Source organism: Corvus moneduloides, chromosome 1 (assembly GCF_009650955.1).
Source record: "Corvus moneduloides isolate bCorMon1 chromosome 1, bCorMon1.pri, whole genome shotgun sequence".
In the NCBI taxonomy this organism is placed as follows: domain Eukaryota; kingdom Metazoa; phylum Chordata; class Aves; order Passeriformes; family Corvidae; genus Corvus; species Corvus moneduloides.
The window spans coordinates 33,984,548-34,005,621 of NC_045476.1; the positions used below are offsets into that span (position 1 = coordinate 33,984,548).

General features: G+C 38.9%; 1 protein-coding gene across 1 annotated transcript in view; it reads left to right on the plus strand.

Moving 5' to 3' along the window:
- Nucleotides 1–395: 395 nt before the first annotated feature.
- Nucleotides 396–21,074, plus strand: part of STAC (SH3 and cysteine rich domain) — a 72,738-nt gene continuing 52,059 nt past the window's right edge. Inside the window, exon 1 of the mRNA XM_032104737.1 lies at nt 396–917. Within this exon, the coding sequence (XP_031960628.1) occupies nt 801–917 (117 nt within the window). The 5' untranslated portion in view covers nt 396–800. The remainder of the gene's footprint in view (nt 918–21,074) is intronic.

Consider the following 21,074-nt stretch of genomic DNA (forward strand, 5'->3'; position numbering starts at 1 on the left):
CCCCTGACTCTGTCCTATCATTTGCTAGCAAGTTTGGGTTGTGGGCAAGGTAGGAGCCTTAGAGACACTGAGTAGCTAGGATTTTAAATAATCTGCTCTGAAACGAAGAACGGGAAGACTCATTTTTCTCCTCTTTCTAGTGCCCTTTTCCTGGGCTTTTTTTCTTCAGTAAAAGACATGAAAGAATATAAGGGCACCCTTCAACTCTGTCTTCTCCAGCCTGTTAAAAGGTAAAATGCTTCCAAACTTCATATACACTGCCTGCCTCTGTGTGTGCATGCGTGTGTGTGTGTGTGTGTGCATGCGCGCATTACTTTGTTTCACTACTATGACAGCACATGCTTCTCCGAAGCTATTCACAGCATTAGAAATACAACTCCTCCCTCCAGTGCCCCGTGTGTGTGTGTGCGTGTGTGCGTGGCTTGGGCTTGCTGCTTCAGCTCACTCCTCTCAGATTGTGGGGCTGGCGGTCACGACTCTGCTCCACACCTCCAGGCTTCATATGGAGGGGAGGAGTACCGGGGAAAAGCAGGCACACAACTGACCTACAGAACCATCGATAACTTACTCCCTCGCAGCACAATTGCATAGGAAAGGGGAGGGAGGAAGGAGGGGAAGGAGGAGGAGAAGGGGGGGGAAAAAAGAAAATCCAGAGAATTCTAGTCTGGCAAATATAGTGAAACCAAGCGGTTGGAGTTCATTTGCTCTAGAAGACCAGAGAAGAAAGAGGACGTTAAATGAAAAAAGCAAGAACCATCTGTAGCTTTTTTTCCTGATAGTAGCAGTGTTTTAGAGGTAAAATGATTCCTCCAAGCAGCACGACTGAAGTCAGCGTGGATAGTGTGGAGAAAGAGAATGAAGTGGAGAGCACAGAGCAGCCCCCCTCTCCAGCATCAACTACCAGCCAGGAATCAAAGGTACTCAGAGAACGAGATTTGTTGGGGGGTTTTTTTCCGTCTTTCTTTGTTTTGAAAAGAGATGCATTGCTTTGATTTTCATTTGGAGCCCTGTGCCAGGATCAGCAGCAGAGTGCTATGAGCCACCTCTGACTGCGGTGCCTGCTCCGACACTCCTGCTTCTGAATTCTCCCTGTCACCTCAGGAGTCTGCACTGGGAAAATACCTGCCTTTTGAGATGTTTGGGTTTGTGGATTTTTGCCTGTGTTTTCTCCTCCTCATTACAGTAACGTCCTGGGGTAGTGACAGAGCTCAGGGAGGGGATCACTGTCAATGGATATTGTTAGTTATTTTCACATCAAGTATCACTGAAAGGGTTTGGTTGGAAAAATTGATTTTTCTCAAAGGTTCAGGGAAAATGATTTTGTCTGGGGGCTTGGGGTATTTCACCTGATTTTCCTTCTCTGGCAGACTCATAAGTGAACTTTCACTGTTTAATGAGTCTGTTAAAACAGGAGATAAGTGACAGTTTTATCACAATGAACGTTATGTACACCACCCAGAAAAGGATTTTTGTTTTCACAGCCTTTTTTCTGAGTTTTCAATGTGGTTCAATTTACCTTACTGAAAATCAACTTTTAGCTTAAATGGCATAGCCTCTGAAATTTTAATTGACTCGCATATGAAAAGTTTTTCAGACTGCCAGGATGTTACTCGGAAGACAGAGAGGTAAAAGGTAGAGCAGTAACCTTACATAATGAAAGTTCTGTGCATTGGATAATGTGCTTTTACTGATCCTCTGTTACTTATGATTGATTCCATGATAGCACCTGACAGATCTTTCTGTGAACTTCATAGTGATGCTGTGTAAACATGTAAAAATAGGGAGGTCCTTGTCACTAGGGGCTTACAGGTGGGTAAAGCCTCAGGAGGTACTGTGTGAGGAAAACAGCTGCTAGACAGGGAAGGTTTGTGCTGGCCTGAGTTTAAAGGCAGTGTCTTCCTGGCTTTGATATGGAAAGACTGCTACATTATTCTGCAGTTATAGCTCTCCACTTTCTGGAGAGTGAGTTGAAATTGTCTGTGTGGGTAGAGTTTTGACGTGGGCTTTGGGATTTTTTATTTTATGTATTTATTTAGATGCTATACTCCAAGGAGGAGAGCTAAGGTATTCCCTGTGTAATACACCCTCTTTAAAAGAAAAGAGCTCTTCCAGCAACAATAGCATACAATATTCACTATACACATTTAGCTCAACTGGAGTCTCCCTGATTCATGGAAAATGTAAAGCAAATGGATTATTGGTATAAGCCCAGGCTGTAAAAGGATATGGTACCTAAATCCCACTCCCCTGAGTCCACTTCTCTGGAACTGCTGAACTGTTACACAGCAGTGGGAAGCTTTGCCCCTAGTGAGGTCCCAAAAGTAACTGCAGCCTTCACTGCACTGCCAGCACCAGCTGCTCCAGTGTTCTGGGCTGTGCACAGGGCCCGGTGGGCTGTGTGCTCCCCGTGATCCCAGCTATGCTCCTCGCCCTGTGCCAGAATGGTTAAGGAGCTCCATGTGCCACTTGATAACAATGGTGCTTGAGGGACTTTCCCGCTGGATCACAGAATGCTGTTCCCAAAACAAACTGACTGGCATGGATCCAAAACTGAGAGAAAGTGAAGAGCTTCACAGAGGGTTCCTTCTTGCTGTTTGTGCTTCCAAGGATGACAACAGGAATTAGGCACATCTGGCCAGGGAACAAATAGGCTACAAACTAGTTTATAATCAAACATTATCATCATCTATTGTCTTTTGAGCATTTGAAGCAATACACTGGAATAGGCAAAAGCTATGACCATGGAGTTGATGCCATTACTTGGATAGAGATATTCTTAGTAAACAAATTATCTGTGTGTTCACATTTTAGAGCTGCAAATATGATCAGATAGCATGATGTACTGTCATTTCAATAGATAGAGTCAAAAGAGTCTTCTGATCACTGGGGTAATAAGCTTTCATTGTTTGGTCCAAGGAAACAGGAAGATGGAAAAAATTCTGTGATTTCATAAAGATGTTGTGTGTGCTTGGGGTTTTTTTTTATTTTCTAGGATAATTGATATACTTCAAAAACTAGAGACTGACAGAAGCATTGGTCAGTGCTTTTATCCTGTGGTGTCCCATGCTGAGGGAGCTAGCCTGTCATTCACAGAAAACTAAGCTTTCTTCAGGTACTCTCTGCTGCTTAGGTTAACAAGTTCATCTGCTGCATTTACTGCAGAACAGTTTGTGCAGTATCTAACTACCCCACAATGACTTTTTTGTGTGGCAAAACACTCCAACCTTGACAATTTTTTTGTGTGGCAAAACACTCCACTTATTATGATTCCAAATGTATGAACAGAACCAACACGGATAATAGCAACCTTCAAAATGCATTTGATAACACTTCAGCAGAAAAGCAATTTTGAAAAAATAACGTAGAATTAATAGCTGCAAGCTTGTGTCCAGTCCAACTGAATCATAGACATTGGTGGCACATAATCCCTTGTCATAATAAAGCCCAGAAATCAGTTTTATCTTGCACCCTCCAAACTGTACTTAGAAGATGTCAGGGAACAGGTACTGCAACTTCTGACTAGCGCTGAGTTTGAGAGGCAGAACTTCAGGCTGCTACAAGCAGCCAAAATTTGGAAGGATGACTCTCATGTGTTAGTCACACACCTCTGTTACAGGAAAGCAGCTCACTCTTAAACTCATGTAAAAGCCTCCCACCACCTTTTCCTATGGATTAGGAGCATTGTTGCAGGTGAGAATACCCTGGCTGCTGAAAGAGCCATCCTGTGGTACTATGGGTACAACTATTGTGCTAAAAACACTAGAACCTGAACGGCTAAGAATGTTGCAAAACTAAAAATTAATTTATTAAATTTATTGGCTCTTGAAAACATTCATTTCACACCTTAGTATGACTTGAGTGAATACTTAAAGTTCACTAGGAGAATGACTTCAGGAGAGTACCACAAAAATGCATGTAATTGCTAAATTTATTACATTCATGTGTTTGTGGTTATGGCTCCCACCTGTTTGGGTCCTTTACATCTGGTTTTCAAGAAGGCAAATTACTAGTTTGCCAAAGACTTTTTTTAATTTACAACTCAGCAAGGGAGGAAGTCATCATTTAATGAATCCTGAGGGAAAATTTCTTCCTGGTGGTAGCAATTAAAGACACACTGCACACTTGTTGAATCACTAACTTAGCAATATAAGCAGAAATCTAGTAACAGCAATCAGAGATCATATTTCTGATGTCTTTTATCTAAATGTACCTTGGAATTTAATAAAGAAAACTAAAATTTGAAGGAATATGTGTCCAAAGAAAGGAGTCCTACACATGGCATGATTTCTTTATGTTTTGGTGTAGCTGGCACATAATTTTAACTTTGTACTTGTTTTATTTCACTGACGTTTGTATATGAAGAGGAAAGAACCCATCTGCTCATTTCTTTAGTATGAATCAAGTTGTTATCACTCTTCTGTGAGCAATGGCTGGGGTATTCCTGGAAAACAGGGTCTATCTTTGAAAATTCCCCTAGCACTTTTACGTTTTAGGGGACACCTGAGCATCTACAATGTTTGAGCTAGTACCACTAGGGTGGATTAGCACTGCTGATCTTCAAGCTATTAGTTTCATGTCAATATGTTAAATGTCTTTCAGGCTTTCTCATACACCTCAGAAGGGGTATCAAGTCCTGCTTCTACCATTTTAGGCAATCACGTAAAAGTTACTTATTTAAAAATATTGATGGATTTCTGTGAAGACCAAATTTTATTTCTCACAGTTTTTCCATTTCCACCTACTTTATTTAATAAAATACAGCTGTAATTGGGTTGTACTGTAGTCACGCATCTTTGGAAGGATTCAAAATTTTCCTCTGAACCGCAAATTTGTGCATCTAAGAAATTGCTTACACTCAGGTCAGCTAGGTAATTTGAACAGCTAAAAAACTGAAGAAAAAAAGATAAATTGGATCTCCAAATAAATATGGTATCTGGACTATGTATTTCAAAAAATAAATGAGTCAGTCTCAGTCTGACACTTTCACACACTGACCACCTAGTGGGCAATATTCAGGGAAATGCAGACCATTATCTTCAAATTCAGGTGTGGCAATTCAGGAGATGCAGCACAGTTGTTCCAACATGAGCTAACCTGATAAGCAGTACATAAAATGGAAGTTAAAAAGAATAGGAAGCCAATAAAAGGATTTAGCATTGAAGTTCAAGATGTAGACTTCATTTATTAATATCCCCCACATCGATCAAGAAGATTGAACTTACAGACCTGCTGGATCAGTAGAGCAATATTGCTTACATGAGGTTTCAAAACCAGGAGTTAATATTGGATATTGAGCAAACATAAACAGCTTGAAACTCTTTGGATTGTGTGGGATTTAAATCACATAGGACTTGTGCTATGCTGTTAAGCAGAGATCTTCCCCACTTAAAGAGTTAATACTTTATGAGGCTCCATAGATGGTTACTCATCAATATTTTAAAAGGGCAGGGAGTATGGTGTGCAGTTAGTGTTTCACTCTCCACACCAGTGATAAATATGCAGCATGTAAACTACTGCTGTAGTCTTCAAAGGAATACCAAACAGCTTAAAAACATCCCGTGAAAGGGGAAGAAAGAACAGTTCTCCTTCTGAGTGTTACTTCCATGCCTCTGTGTAAAATGGTGAGTACATGCTGTGAAGGTAAGACTAAGGGAAAGAAATTAGATTAAGTATTTTTATGTGTTTTGCAACAAATTATGTAAAGGAAGGTTTCCTTAAAGCAGGAAAGTAATACTCTAACCTATCAATGTCTCTTCAGCAGACTCATTCTTGTGTTTACACTTATTTTGAATTTTCTTTCTTACTCTCATTCTGATTGAAACTCTCTGGTATTGTTTTTACTTTGATATATATGTCAGATAAATTTCTAGGCACTTTGGGATATCTAAGACAAAATAGAAATGTGATCAGTTCATTCTCTTCTATCCACACTTTCAATGGTGCCAAAATGGAGAAGACATCTATTATCCTTCAACAACTAAAAATGACTTGACTGAAATCTAGTGTGGTAAAAAGAAAAAAAAGAAAAAGGATTTTAAAGAAGTGCAAATTTTCACTGAAAGAAAACAAGTTGTTTACGCAGATGGAAGAGAGTTCAGTCCACAGTCTCAGTCTCTTAAGCTGTGTTCTTCTTCAGAAAGTCATTCTGTTGAATTCAGCTTTTACCGCTACTTTTGAAAAGCCTTTCCAGCACCTGTATGCTCTAATAATGTCATGGGGATGTCCTCTAGCCTTCACCCTCTTGTAATTTCAGTCTATGTTTATTTTTTTCCAGCTTGTGTGGCATTGTAATTTTAATAATATTGCTTTAGCTTAAACATCTCTTTTCCATTCTTGGTGAAGGTTTCCATCACATAAGAATAGACTTTCATCTCTCTTACCAGCCTTTTATTTTCTATACTAAATAATCTGGACTGACATAAAATAAACTCTCCATTCTTCATCTCATTCTAGTAGCAGAGCTGTGCCCCCATTTCGGTATTGAATAATCTTTCTTGGAAAAGGGTGACTGAATTTGTGCATGGCATTCTCTACGAGAGCTTGTACAGTATCACTAACTCCCAGAAACCTTGCCTCTAATGTTGTGTCTCCTAGTCACTCCTTGGTGAACCAGAGGTCTCCATTCTATTTTTCTGCAATTTCCAGGGGATCCAGGCAGGATACATTTGTCTGTCCTCATCTACAGTGGCTTGAATCAGGTCTCAGGCACAGAAGTTTGGATTTCCGCTGCTGAACTTCATCACATTTCCCTGAGCCCATCCCTCAAGATCCAGGCCTCCCCACATGTGACAAATGCCTCCCACCTCATGTTAAAGAAACTTCCCTGTCCAACCATCCAGGAGCCACTCTGGCACAGTCACTCTTGGACCACCCAAGCTGGGACCGAGGCCCCTTCCCAGCTGCACATCCCATACTCATACAGTCACACCAGGTTTCCTTCCCCACTTGATCCCAGATTTCCCATAGCACATTCTCAGCCATTTCAATCCTTAACACAATTTAATCACTGTACAATAGCAAAACAACAGCTTGAGGTGGATGCCTCCAAGGAGGGACCCCAAACCAAGGAAACCCTGGGGGTTTATACCTTTACAGGTAAGCGTGGGAGAGTCTGGAGTCCTCGGCTCTTGCCGTGTCTCTGAGTGCCACCAGGCTGTGCCACAGGTCCCCACACCCTTTGTTATGCAAAGGGTCAGCAGTTCACAGTCTTGCCTGGGGTCCTGCCACCCAGAGCTCAGTCTGCAGCTGCACACAGAGCTGTCTGCACTAAATGTATTCCTCAACAATGCCAGAGGGAAGTGGCCTTATGACGTGTAATCTTTGCAAAAAACCCAGTAATAAGAGTAGAGAGAGCAATATTGACCCTAAGACTATGTCAGTGCTGTTCTCTGAAGAACTCTGCCAATAACCAACCCTCAACTTCTCCTTTCAACAGTAACCATCTCCCGCTGAACTTTCCATAAAACTTATTTACTATTTTCCTTCTTTTCTGTCTTGGCTAACAGATTTCCTTTCAGCAGCATATTCAATAATTCAAACAAAATCCAAGTAGACACAATCTACCTTTGACCTAAAACATTTTCCAGAAAATTGTCTAGAAAATTGTTCATCTTATTCATTACAACTGATCTAGGAGGATTTATCTTATTTTTATTGTTTCATTTTGATTTGGTTTTGTCAAATTCTCTTGAGGTCAGATCTACAAATCTGTATTTGCTGGGATCACATTTTCTGCCTCTTGACAGAGACCTCCATTTCACTTTACATCATTTCTGTCTTGATAAAGCTTGTTAAGGAAACTTGTTTCTAGACTTTCAAAGTAAAATTTTATAACAGAGTTTAACTAGTTTCTTTTCTCCCTTTCACCTCAACAGACACATTCAACTGCTTTTTTATGTCATGCCATAAATTTCTGTAATCTCTTTCCTATTATTCCTTCTGTTTTTCCCCAGGATCATGGTTCTGAGAAGAAGGTAAGCTGAAGTGTTTGCTGAAGTTCCAAACCAGTCTTTTACCCTGTCTTTACTGTGCCACAGCCTTTTTCTTCTTTTTCGTTCTGTAGCCCAAATCTGTTCATTGACATTTCCTTAAATACTTTTTCAAAGAACTCACTCAGCTTTTCTTGATAATTAATATCATTTGACCTAAGGAACTGTGCTTGAAACATCCAGGGTTTTTTTCCATACCATTTGTTTTACTATTTTCTTTCTCTTGTTCCCCTCCCCACCATTCTTTGCAGACTCTTTTCTTAGTCCAAATTTCCTTTTTGAGGTAACTATTTTCATGCAGTTTTCCAAGAGCACCCATTCACAGAGCCTTTTTATTTATCTTCATTTCATAGCATTCGTATTAGTATTACAGCTTTGAAGAAATTATATATCCCTTACACATCCAAGCACATTCAAGACAGCTCTGCTGCTTTCCAGACCACTGCTGAGACATTCATACCTTCCTACTGATACTAGTTCAGGTCCTTCTGTGCCATGCTCCAAAGAGTGATGGAGTCTAAAATATACCTCTAGGTATCTGAGAGTGCTGAAGGCTTGAACTTTCTACAAGGGAATGGAGAACATCAATTTTGGATTTTTGAAATCCAAAACCTGGCTTAAAGGTTCATTTTTCCCATGCATTTTATTTAATTTAAATGCAAGTAAATCATAACAACTTGATAGAAAACTGTAATTCTTTGTATGACAGGCATTTTGCCTATTGCCTAGGAGTCATTGCTGTATACTCCTGATGGGTAGAAGTTTGCATATTTGATAAATTTATACTCATGTTTGTCAGGCAGAGGACTAGGCTTTCAGATGTGAGCATGAGTTGAATATTCTTAACACAGTACTCAGTCCTGCACAACTTCCAGTTGCATAGGCAAGCAGTCATTCAGTCATTCAGTGTTAAATGAGCACTTCCAAGGCAAGTGCTGAAGCTTAAGCAAACTTTGCACGTTCGTTAGCAAGGAGGACCAGCTGTGAAAATGAAAAATCTATGTGTGAGCAACTGACTTGACTTTGTTTTCCTTTGACATACACCTCAGTTGGAGGAAACTCCCTTTAATTCAGTAGACCAATTGATAGAGTAAATGCTCCTTGTCAGGGAATTTAACTCAGGAATCCTGTAAAACGTATTTACAATGGATGTCTGAAAAAGAGTTTTCTGGAGTCTCTGACATCAGCAGTTAAATACGACAAATGGCTTGCACATCTTCTTATTTATTAAAATGAAATGAGTTTCATGTCTGTAGTCTCACATAAACATGCTAGAGGCTCATGGAATATTTCTCCCTGACAGGTCAGCATTTCTTAGCTGACCTGTTTCTAAGTGATGAGAGTAGTTTGCTAAGTACTGTCAAATGGAAGCATTACTGTTTAGGGGCTACAGTGGTGTTAAAAATATCATAGCATGAATAATTGTGAGAGAGAGGTATTTCCCAGCACAGGAGGCTGCAAGTTCAATATGGAACTGCAGTCCTTTAGGCAAGTAACAGCAACAACTTTAATGCTTTTCTTTTCTGTAGACATAATATGCTCCATCTCTGAGTGCCATTTAAAAGCTTTATTAAAATGCCACACATGCACTGCTTTATTAATAAAGATCATTTTAGCAGTCTAGTATTCTGAATAGAAAAGGAAAATGAAGCTGACCTATAGTAACCGATGATTAGGCTTAACGAAGAAAGGAGCAAGATATTATAAACTTGTATTCACAAAGCTATTAAAATCTGCATTTAGAATATTTTTTTTCACTTATTCATCAGAGTAAGACAAAGAAATGTGTGTTTTGGAAGCACAGCTACAGGTGAGAGGGCAAAGTCAACCTGACAGATTATTATAGCAAATACTGTTAAATACGATCTTACAGACAGATGCCATTACCACAGTATTTGACTTCTTTTTTTTTTTTTTTCCAAAATTGCTCATTCTTAGTGAAGGGAGGCATCAGCTTTTGTCAACCAAGGGTCAGATTTCTGGCATGATGCAAAAAACGTCACCTTCTAAAATGTCACTTATATAGGTGCACTATTCATCATTGATTTAACAGTGTTTTCCCTGCCAGTTTAAATGCTGTGGTTCCCAAAATCAAACTATCTTGAGACTGAAATGAGAGTCTAAAAGCCCTTACCCAGCCTTTGTGCATACAAAGGGTGAGAAATGGCCTTGGACTGGGTATCTCCATGATCACAAATAATAAACCTTCCAGGCAAAATTCAGCATGGTAAACTTCTGTGCAATTAAATTGAGAATCCAGTTGTTCAGATGTTTCAGCCTCATATGCATTTTTAAAATGCACCTACTGTTATCAGCTAGTATCAGTCAACTCAAGGACCCAGCATATACCATTATTGTTGTACCTCTTAGTGTACTTATTTATATTATTTGTAAGTGTTATTAGATAATTTCTCACTTATGTTCACACATCCTCTTTTAATTTAAATTATCTAATCAAGGAATAATTTACAAATAAACACAAGGTAACTTATTTTCCAGACATTTCTGGTAAGGAGCATTCCAGTGAAATGCGTGCTTTAAATAAAAGCACTTAGTGTTTATTTTTCAATGTCAAAACATCTGATTTTGAGGAATTGTTCAGTTTCTTGATTGTATAAATTTTTGCTGGGGAGGTTTCCCTGACAGCAGGTGAAATTTCCAGAGAAAAGAGAAAAAAAATTGCATCCTAGGTTATGTTGTACAGCCTCACCTGTAATTAGAGCCCAGCTATAGGCAGGTAAGTTAGTAGTTCAGTTCCCTTATGTTATAAATGGAACACAGACCAAAACTGTTTTATCAAAGGTGATTTAGAGGAAAAGCCTGCTTTGTGTGATCTAAATTAGCCTCTCTGAGCAGAAATCTTTTTCCATTGACCATAGCAGGCAGCTACAGCTGAGTTAAAAGCTCAGATTTAAGTGAGGTGAAAACCACTGGGATTCTGTCAGAGCAAGGTCTTGAACCTTGCGTACCAAGACTGGTCAGCTGTCTGTTCCCCTGCATGGCTAGTCTGTCTGACTTTCCTCTCTCTGGCCCACAGCTCTCTCAAAGACATTCTGAAAAGCTGCAGTTGTTTTTTATGCATACATGGAACAAAATCATTCAAACTTTGAATATTTTTGCTAAGCAGAACTGCTGTTTTCTAGCCAGTCCTGTAATGGAAAGCTACGCACCTATGACAAAAAGAGAGAAAAGTGTGAGCCTATCCAGGCTTCAGAATGTGAAGTGCTGCTGTTAAACTGTAGCCACAAGATGAATCATGTACCAGTTTCGTGAAGTATGGGCACGCAGGAGTCTTTGGCAGGTTCACAGCAGTTAGATCTACCTCCTGTAGTTAGTTGTAATGATAAATGGATTTCATCCTCCTGACCGTTACACATCTAGGCAAACAGTTACCTTTTTTGTTACCTCACCAACTCACTCTCTGCCTTTCTTTCTTCCTCTCTGTTCCTATTCTCAAATGCTGTAAACCATGACGAGGCTCTCTGATACAATGAGTCTTTACAGGAAAAACTTCCATATTTCCAAGCTTAGCCAAGTTTAGAGATTTCTGTTAAGAAAATGGATGGTGGTTCTTCTGTTAGGGAAAAGGCCTTTTTATAAACATTGTGTGGATGCAGACACTCATGCCATAAGTACACTTGGGAAAAAAGCAAACCCACAGTTTGTACTTTCCCTTTCACCTATACTTCAGCTGTACTTGCATTATTCACTTGCATTTAATTTCCTCACATTTTCTGGTTTTACGTAGTCTGTTCCTCGTGTGTGGATGCCTATTTATCTCTTGATGTAACCTCATCGTGCCTTTGTATGTAGATACAGGAAACTATACACAAATTTAAAATGTGGACAATGAGGTAATACAAAACATTCCTTAAGGAGAAGAAGTAAAGCCTTCTTCCTAGTTTTTCCATCTTGTCCCCTCCTTTCTGGGTAGGTAGCTGGGGACCAATGCTACTCAGAAGATCCCTTTTCAAGTGCAGTGCTGGTGAAGGGCTTTTGAGCTCCTGCCTACCCCAGAAGCTTAGGCTCCCACAGACTTCCCCAGGCTGCAATTCTGCCCTTCAACAACACTGGCTTTTTTAACAGTTCCTGCCTGGCATCCAAGAAAAATGCTCTGGACATCTTCCTTAGATATTATCAAAGCTAACATGAATGCCAACAGCTGTAATAGACCTACCTGAGTCCTGCAAGAATGTAAACAAATTGAAAGCGTTTCATAAAGGTCCAAAAAAATGACAGTCAAACCTTAAATGAAAAATCTTAATAGAGTGATTTTCCTTTGAGGATAATGCAACTATGACTAGATGCTGGCCAGAAGTAGCCACTCAGTCTGCTCAAAGAAGCATCAGTTCTTTTTTAAACAAGATGAGAAAGCTAGCCTATTTTTTTTCTGGCATTGTAGGGAACACACTGTAATAAATACAATATTCCTGAAGTAGCAATAGAGGTAATGTCATTTCATCTTTACTACCAGCTACTGAATTCCAGGAAAAAAAAAAAATCTCCTTTCCATGAGTTAATATCCTTCCAGTACAGTCACGCTCATAGCCTCTGCTGCATATATTAAAAAAAAAAAAAAAAAAAACAAACAAAAAACTAATGGGAGAAAATTGATATAAATCTCAGAATTTAGCAATACACTTGATCTTTAGTTCAGCAGTAGGCAGTAACTGTATTTCTGCTGTAATATTTCACATGCCTTATAAGTCAGTGTTACTCAGCTAACATCAAGAATTTTACCTACTCTGACTGTAGAATAAATGAGACAAAGCTAAACTCTTCCTGGAAGTCCCCCCTCTTTTGCAGGATTCATATTCACATTCTTTAAAACTCTCTTTTAACTTGACTTTCCTTTCTTCTTCCTTCTATGTCCCTGCTTTCCTCCCTGCCTGAATCCCTCCTGCAGCCCCATGCAATATGCTGTTCCTGTTAAAGTCACTGATATTATTTTTGTCAGACAAGGCTTCACAGTTTTACTGGTCCAAGATCCCTGACTTTCCTATCAAAGCAGTAACTCCTATTACATTAAATAACTGATAACTTATGTCAATGACAACAGCTCTTTTCTCTTGCAACACCAAAATTATGAAGCTCCATTTATTAGGTGAGCACAACATCATGACAGTATTACAAGCTTTTTTTCAAAAACATTATTACTATTATTAGGTGTTTGTGTGCAGGATTTCATTAGCAACAGTTTGACTTTAGAAAATTTTGATGAACTTAAAAAAGATTCTTAACATTCAGAAAAAAAAACTTAGTTCTTCAGAAAGAAGAACTTATAGTCTTAAATTCTCTTTTTTCATATGGCATTCTGTATGCAACTATCTTTTTACACAAAACCAGCTATCTCAGTATGAAACCACATTTTTACAGTTCAGTCAATCTTGAAATTTTGATAGAGGTAATTTGAGAAGGAAAGTTGTGCAGCTGGTGAGGATAAAAATAAAATGTTTTTGTTTTGCAGGGTTGATCTTGAAACAGTAGCTGGCTAAAGATATGTTCAGCAGCTTGGAGGTTTAGGAAAAAATATAAAAGAAATGGATTAGCCTGAGGCAAAAGGAGTCAAAAATAGATCATAAATCTCATACTTAACAACTCCTGCTAACATCTCCAAACATATGTATTTACATTGTCAACTTCTTGAAGCAGTGTTTAGGCCTTCAAATGTCTCCATAAAGTGCCAAGTAACTGTGTGTCATCTGTATGACAGTATCATCATCAAGTTAAACAGATTTTCCATGTGGAGAATTGGCCTATTCTTTATGTAGGACATTGAATGCAGTTTTTGCTGGACATGACTAAAAAGTAATAACTAAAAGACAAAAGACAGAGTGAGACGGAAACTTTCTGTAGCAGTAACAGATTCCTTGGAAACTGGTACTACAAGCACAATTTTCCCAAAAGTTTTTGGAAATGCTTTTTGAAAATCAGAGAGCTGCTAGAGTATATTTGCTTAAAGGGATAAATGCATGCTGTATTTTGCACTTTGAGAAGAGCTATAATGGAAAATGTACCAGATCTGGACCAGATCTGAAAATAAACGATCTTTGTCATGATGGACATTAAGATAACTGGCTGCAGAACAAATGACAAGGAAAATGTTATCAAGGTAGAAAAAACTTTTAATTGACACAGCATTTTTTATGTATGAGGTAGCTGCCATAGAACTTTAGAATTGAAAATACAAGATGAAGGAAACCCTGTGGGTACCCAGGAAAAGCATGGAGAAGCCCAGAGGGATTAACTAACTTTGCTCCTCCTATGCTATCAGCCCTGCCCCCAGATCCAGGACTTCATGCCAGCATGGTGTCAGGGCAGCAATGTGCACCAGGACCATGTGGATCCTGTTAGACTTGTGGTGTCTAAACCAGCATTGCCAGGGTGGCCAAGTGTCCTGGCCTTCTGAGTGGCTGGCAAGAAGCAGCGTTCACATGATGAGACATGCAAGCGTTCAGGAGGGATAAAAGGCAGCAAATTTGCTAGCAGGTTGCAAAAGTATACACAAGAAGAGGAAGGGAACCATGAAAAATTGGAAGGGAACCAACAAACACTGCTAATATTCTGTGTATAAGTTCCTATGCCATATCTCACTGAGAAGGGCTTGAAATGGAAACATGGAAACGAGTTATAGGATTTGGATCTGAATCTCTGTTTGTGAACAGGGAGCAAAGAAGGCAGTGAGAAACCTGTGGGATCAAGTGAGACAAAATATCTGCTTGTAGGCTTCTCTTAAGCCAATAGGCCATACAGCACCCGAGTTCTGGCATTGTTTTCTTTCTTTGACTGAAAACCAGAGTAATATAATCTCAAAGTTAAAGCACAGTAGCTAAGCAAGAATTGGACAGAATTTATTCACACAAAGTATGAATTGATACAAGTGACTAGGAAAGACAGAAGAAGCAGAAGTGTAATGTCTCCTGGATCTATCTACATTTGGTTGTGGAGCAGCAGAAGACAAAGGTGGTTTAAGAAAAAGAGGAGGGAATTTAAAAGTCAGATAGAATCAGCCAGGTAATAGAATGTCAAATGGGGCCAGGTGTTTTTTCATGCTGCATGAAACATAAAAAGAAACATAAAAAGTTTTATTTCAAAATATACAAACAACAAAACGACCCCTCCAACCCTGAGCCATTACTCAGGATACATGCTCAATGAAGTCAGTGGGAGTTAGCAGTAAGCAAAGACCTTAGGATTTGGACCAGTGACAATAACTTTTTTGTAGAGCTGAGTACTTACATGTTTTTGTTGCAAAGCAATTTTAACAGTGTAAGTTCTGAGCCCCAGAAGTAAGAGTGGAAACACTGACAGAATATTAACTATAACAACTCCCAGTAGATCTCACACTTCCTTTTTGTTTTAAGATGACACAAATGTGATAATTCAGTATGTGGGTTGTGGTGTTCACGTTAATTTGCCCTCAGTTAGTATCAGCCTCTCTGCCAGATGTATTTCCATATTTGCTTCAAGAGATATACTACCATTTAAAGTATTATGAAACAGCTCTGTTAACAAAAATAAAAGGAAAAAAAAAAAAAGAAAATGGATACAATATATTAGGGGAAACTACTGCTGTAGGTAGCCCAGCATTTTTTTAGCAGAACACTGTCGTGGTTTGGGTTTTTTTTAGAGGTCCAAGGGTGTTATACTGAGGCACAAGATCGATAGGGGAGATGCACATTTCATAGAGGTACAGACATGAGATACTGTCAAGGATGATTAATTTTACATTCACAATCACATTTGCTCCAGATTATTCATGAGAAGGAAAAGAAGCAAAACTCACATCCTGTTATTGTCAATCTTGAAGACTCTCAGCAGGTAGTTACCAGAGTAGCTTCTTTCACCTCATCAGGGCTGCCTGGATTTACATCACTCTGAAACCCAGCCTTTTAATCTCCAAATTTCATTGTGCCACTTCCACCTCACCAAAGATTAGTAAATGACTGAATCAGGAGTTACCAAAGGGGAATCAGTGTTCCATTTAGAAGCTGAAATGGAAAAGAGCTATCCAAAAAGAGATGCAAAAGATGAGATTCCCAGAAGGGACCTCAGAGATAACAGTCCAAATGCCTTCTACACCAAGGGGCAAGAGATAACAACATCCTGATAGAGGCAAAGTATGGAGATGACTGGCTGCTTAGCAACCAGGTGCCTGAGGTGAACCCCAAAGTATAAAACAAGACGTTGTAAACACCTACCTGTCTTGAAATTGAAAGTACAGGCTGATTTTTAAAGAAATGGAAGGACTATTCCTAACCATGCATTTTGGTTTCAGGAGGAAAATTTGGAGACAGTTCAATTGTCAGACCACAAAAGGGAGACAGGACTTACACAGAGGTCTGCACCAGACACCTTTCGTAACCTGAATTATAAAGGATGTCCTGCAGCTGTTGCCACCCATGTGGGAACAGTTATTTAGCAGCAGGGAGAACAGAATCCTGGATATAGGTACAGGATTTGTAGTCTTTGCCTCTGCTCCTGAGAGAAGCAGCCTGTCTTTTGTTAGGTGAGGCAGCAGAGGAGATCAAAGAGACAAAATATTTTGCAACACTGATATTTGATAATGACTGGAGTGTTCCTTAGTTTGATTTGCAAAGTGTTCTGATTTATGCACATGTTGACAAAGGAGGGAGAATTGATGATCATTGAGCTCAACACAAGGAACCCAGTAGATCTTACTTTGGGACTGTTAATCTGATTTTCGTCAATTGGATTACAAATTTAAGAAAGCTACAGTACAGATTCTCTGAAAGGTATTGTGACTTGTTATCTTGAAATACTGCAAATTTGAGAAAAATTTTCTCCTAGAAGCAGGCTGGAGGCACACCATGGTTGAGTGATATTATAAGCATTTTCCACACAAAAAATAAACTTGAATCAAACCTGTTAGGAAGTTTGAAGAAATACTGAGATCTCATGAAGATAATGTAGCATGCACTCTTTTCTTTCTAGATTACTCTTTCTAACACAGCTTGATTAAAAGAAATCAAAGGAATACATCAAAATAGAGCTGTTCAAAAACACAGAAGCAAAAATAGTGTTAGATACAAAAATTGAGAGTTTGGGTGTGGATTTTACTCAGTTTTTGATAAAAAAAGCCTTACATTTTTCTTCATTTTCATTCATACAAGTATTTATTTTGCATATGTTTCCTTCTTTTTATAAGATATTTTAAACTGTTTAAATGACTGTTAGTCTTTTGAAGTTACTATGAAAATATAATTTAGCAGGGAAGGAAACATGAGCACAGGGTAAGTTACAATTTCCTAAAATCTAATAGAGTGTCTTCTCTTTTTATGCCTTAGGACTAAGTAGACAGTTTTGACCATAATAGAGAGAAAAAAGGATTTCCCTGAGATGTGATGGCAATTGATACACTTAATAAATTTTGTTTCCTCAAATCTATCACTCCCTGTACTGCATTACTTTATTCTGTCATATCTGATACTGAATTTTGAAAATACATAAAGAGACTTTTCATATTTTCAGGCCTTAGAACTTTGTGTACTTTATTTCATGTTTGTCTCACATATTTGCCAATCCTGGTTCCTTTCAGTGTTAGAAGATGACTCACCTTAGGATAAGTTCAAACCAACTGCAGGATAAATTGTTGAGAACCATGTGCATTTTTAGCTTGGCTTAAACCAAACCAGAGTCATAGAGAGTGAACAGCTCTGCTAAGCAGTTTGGCTGTAGGCTGACCTCTTGACAATTCAGAGGTCGCTAACTAGAGATGCAAACACACAGGTGGCAAGGATGTAGTGCATCAGGAGAGGGCTGAGGACATGGGATTCACAGAGACATTTGTGGGAGCAGTGACACCTGGGCATCCCTTCAGATTTCATGCTTTCAGACCCTGAGGCTCTTTCAAGGATTTTTGCTGCTACACTCTGTCATGTCAATCAGAGCATTTCATTGTAGTTTAGGACTCTGTGTGTGAAGCAAAATCACAGAAAGAGCCTTGCCTGGAAAGGATTATATTCTAAATAGGCCTGAGAATCCGTGAGTGGATTTAAAAAGTAATATAAGACAGGGAGGAGAATCTGAGGACGATGATCAGAGCTGCAAGAGCCAAACAGAGTAGTTGTAGGTACCCAATGAATCACTAATAATATTACTGGTAGATATTATGGAAAATGTCTCCTCTTTGACTATTTCAGTAAAATATTCAACCAGAAAGTTTGAATTATTTGCTTTTTACAACAATAAAAAACATATCTGTTCTAACGCCAGCTATGCAATCTTCTTTGGGAAAATACACAAATATAATACGTAGCAGATTCTGCAATAATGAACACTCCCTCTTTGTCTGTAGTGGATTAAAAGGATACAGCTTCCAAGAGAGCTGACTAGAGCAAACACAACTGCATGATAGGGCCAGATTCTCAGACTGTATAAATCATCTGCAATTGAAGTCAGTTTAGCTAATTGTACCAGCAGAGTATTCTGACTATTTATTATTTAGAAAGAAGATGGTAGAAATCAGCTTTGCTTACAAATTTTATCATGGGTGCTTTGCCAATAAACAATACAACTCCTTAAGTATTAGAAAGATCCTTTTATCTTGTTATAAGACATGGTACTCCTCTCATCAACAGGCAAACACATATATTGTTTATGAAATTGCATACTGCCTTTAGGCATGTTATAATCTTATTTTTGCTCATTAAAATGCCAAGGCAGACCATTTTCAACTCAAAATGAGTAAAAAACCCACTCTTGTCTGTCCTCAAAATTCACTTGCTTTTGTATCTCTCAGTTTTAAGAAGAAAATCATTAGCCTTCACGCTCACAAAAAGTAAGCACTCCTATTTGAGCTGGTTCCCTGTTGGCTCTGGACCAGCACAGCTAGCTGGAGCCCAGAAAGGCCGCCAGGGTATCTTACACCCTGGTAACATCCAGTCCTTCAACAATGCTAGTAAACAACTGAAGTACGTTCTGAGAGTTGCTAATACAAATTGAATGTTCTTTGACCCAGAAAATGGACTGTACTCAGTAGAGGAGATGCCATTCATCAAGGCTTTGTTCTCTCCCTTATTTGAAATGCTTTTGGTCTGAGTCCCTTTTGGTAATATCCCCTGTACCTGACATTTTCTCTAGCCAATCTACACATCATCTGAGCCAGGTGTGTTGAAGTCCTTCTTTTACAGAAATGTTAGAGTCAAATAATTTGGAAATTTGCTATAAGAAACTGCAAGGAAAAAGAAGTGGCTCCTTACAGAAGGTGGATGTTTATCTCACAGCAGAGTGAAATCTGTTGACAGAGCAGTTTTACTCTGCATACTAAACAAAATAGCTACATTTTATAAGGCTTGCGGGATTCAAACTGGCTTGATGGCTCATTCCAACTCTGTTAATACCCTGTATTACTTGTAGTAGATCTAATAATATCGTTAACACCAGTGCAAAAAAAGGGATAGAGAACAGCAAGCAATATTTTTTTTGTTTATTGCTAGCACAGTAACAATATAGCAAACAACTGATGCCTGAAAATGAGGGCTTGGTTATATGGTCGGTCAGTGAATTAGGGTTGAGAAGTGTGTCTCACTTGTTCATTTCTCCTGGAAAATAGTTAAGAGTGGGAAGGTACAGAACCAATCTCCTCATCGGCCCCACAGTGCACAGAAGCCTCTGCTGCTGTCAGGGATGGTTAATAGTGTCTGAGAAAGCACCAAGACCAAGCGTGTTGGGAAATTACCTGATGTGTGCATTCTGGGGGCTCAGCAGCCCCTGCTTCATTCTTCCCATCCGCTTCTACTGAGCCCTGCTGACTGCCAATGTAGACAAGCTGGAGAATCAAGGGGAAAATTGTTCCTGGATACCAGGGAGCACTTAGGAGCCTGAATACAGTACTCCGCAACTAGGACACATGTCTTTGTAATTGCAAAGCTAGGGATTATAAAACAGCTCAAATCACTTACATCTTTCTGATTTTCATGGGAAGTTCTTAAACAGAAATTGTAGAAAAGCATTGGGTGCTTATCAAATAAAGTCCTGGTGAGGGCAGGTGCAATTGCCACTCACAGAAAAAGCAGAATGAATTTGAATAACTGTTCTTTTGCTGCCTCCTGTTTTCTGCTTATAGCAGCTAAAGAGTTGTAGTACAGGGGAATTAGGAATGGAGGAGTGCTGATAACAGAGCTTCCAGATCCCTTGTAGCTTGAACATTCAGTGACTTGGAGGAAAATTGAGATTGTGCTGCAAGATACAGGAAAAAAGGTTAATCAAGCTCTGAGATTGAGCTATTGCACTTATCTCTACCTTGCCTGTGGGGTTAGTATGTGCAGTCACTGAGAGTCTGTGTGACTGATAAAAAGCCTTTAACTAGAAAAAAAGATTTTCCCCTTACTCTAATTTCAAACCACAGGAACATCCTGGCTTTAATATCAAGGATTCATGTTTCTGAAGTGTCAACACTGTGAAGACTCCTGATGCTACCACAAGTCTAGAAAACCTCCTGTGCTTCTGCGAATGTTATTTTTATTTAAGTGAAAGCTAAATTGCAGCCTTGCTTACAGTGGAGAAAATGTGAAAGTCTTAAGAGATTTATTTCAAATATGTTTCTTAAAGCCTTTTTGTGCTTGGCTTAGGGGTTGTTTCAGTCTCAATACGTGATTTTTCACTGAAGAGTTGAAGTATTGAATGTAGGACAACCTTAGCTGCAGGGTTTTTTTCCAAAGTTTTGTAGTGTTTCTTCATAAGGTTTAACTTTGAAATCATTCACTCTGCAGAAATAAAGTATAAGTAATAAAATTTGCATACATTCCTCTCTATTGAAAGATTTGATTTCCACCTCAGGTGAACACTCTATTAGGAGTTGTGGCATCACAAGTGCATTAACTCAGTTTACAGCAGACCAAAATCAGACATTTATATTACATGCCTATTACATACATTTGAAATCTTGCAATAAAAGAATGGGGATAATCCACACCAAATTTCAAAATGAGGAGATGGTACTATTTAAGTAAGGGAAGTGATGCTTGCTCAGCTGTAGCCTAATAATTACTTAAGCTTTTATGGTTTTATTGTTTATACAATATGTATAACAACCAGCCCTTGCGCTTGCTTGGGCCAACTTTT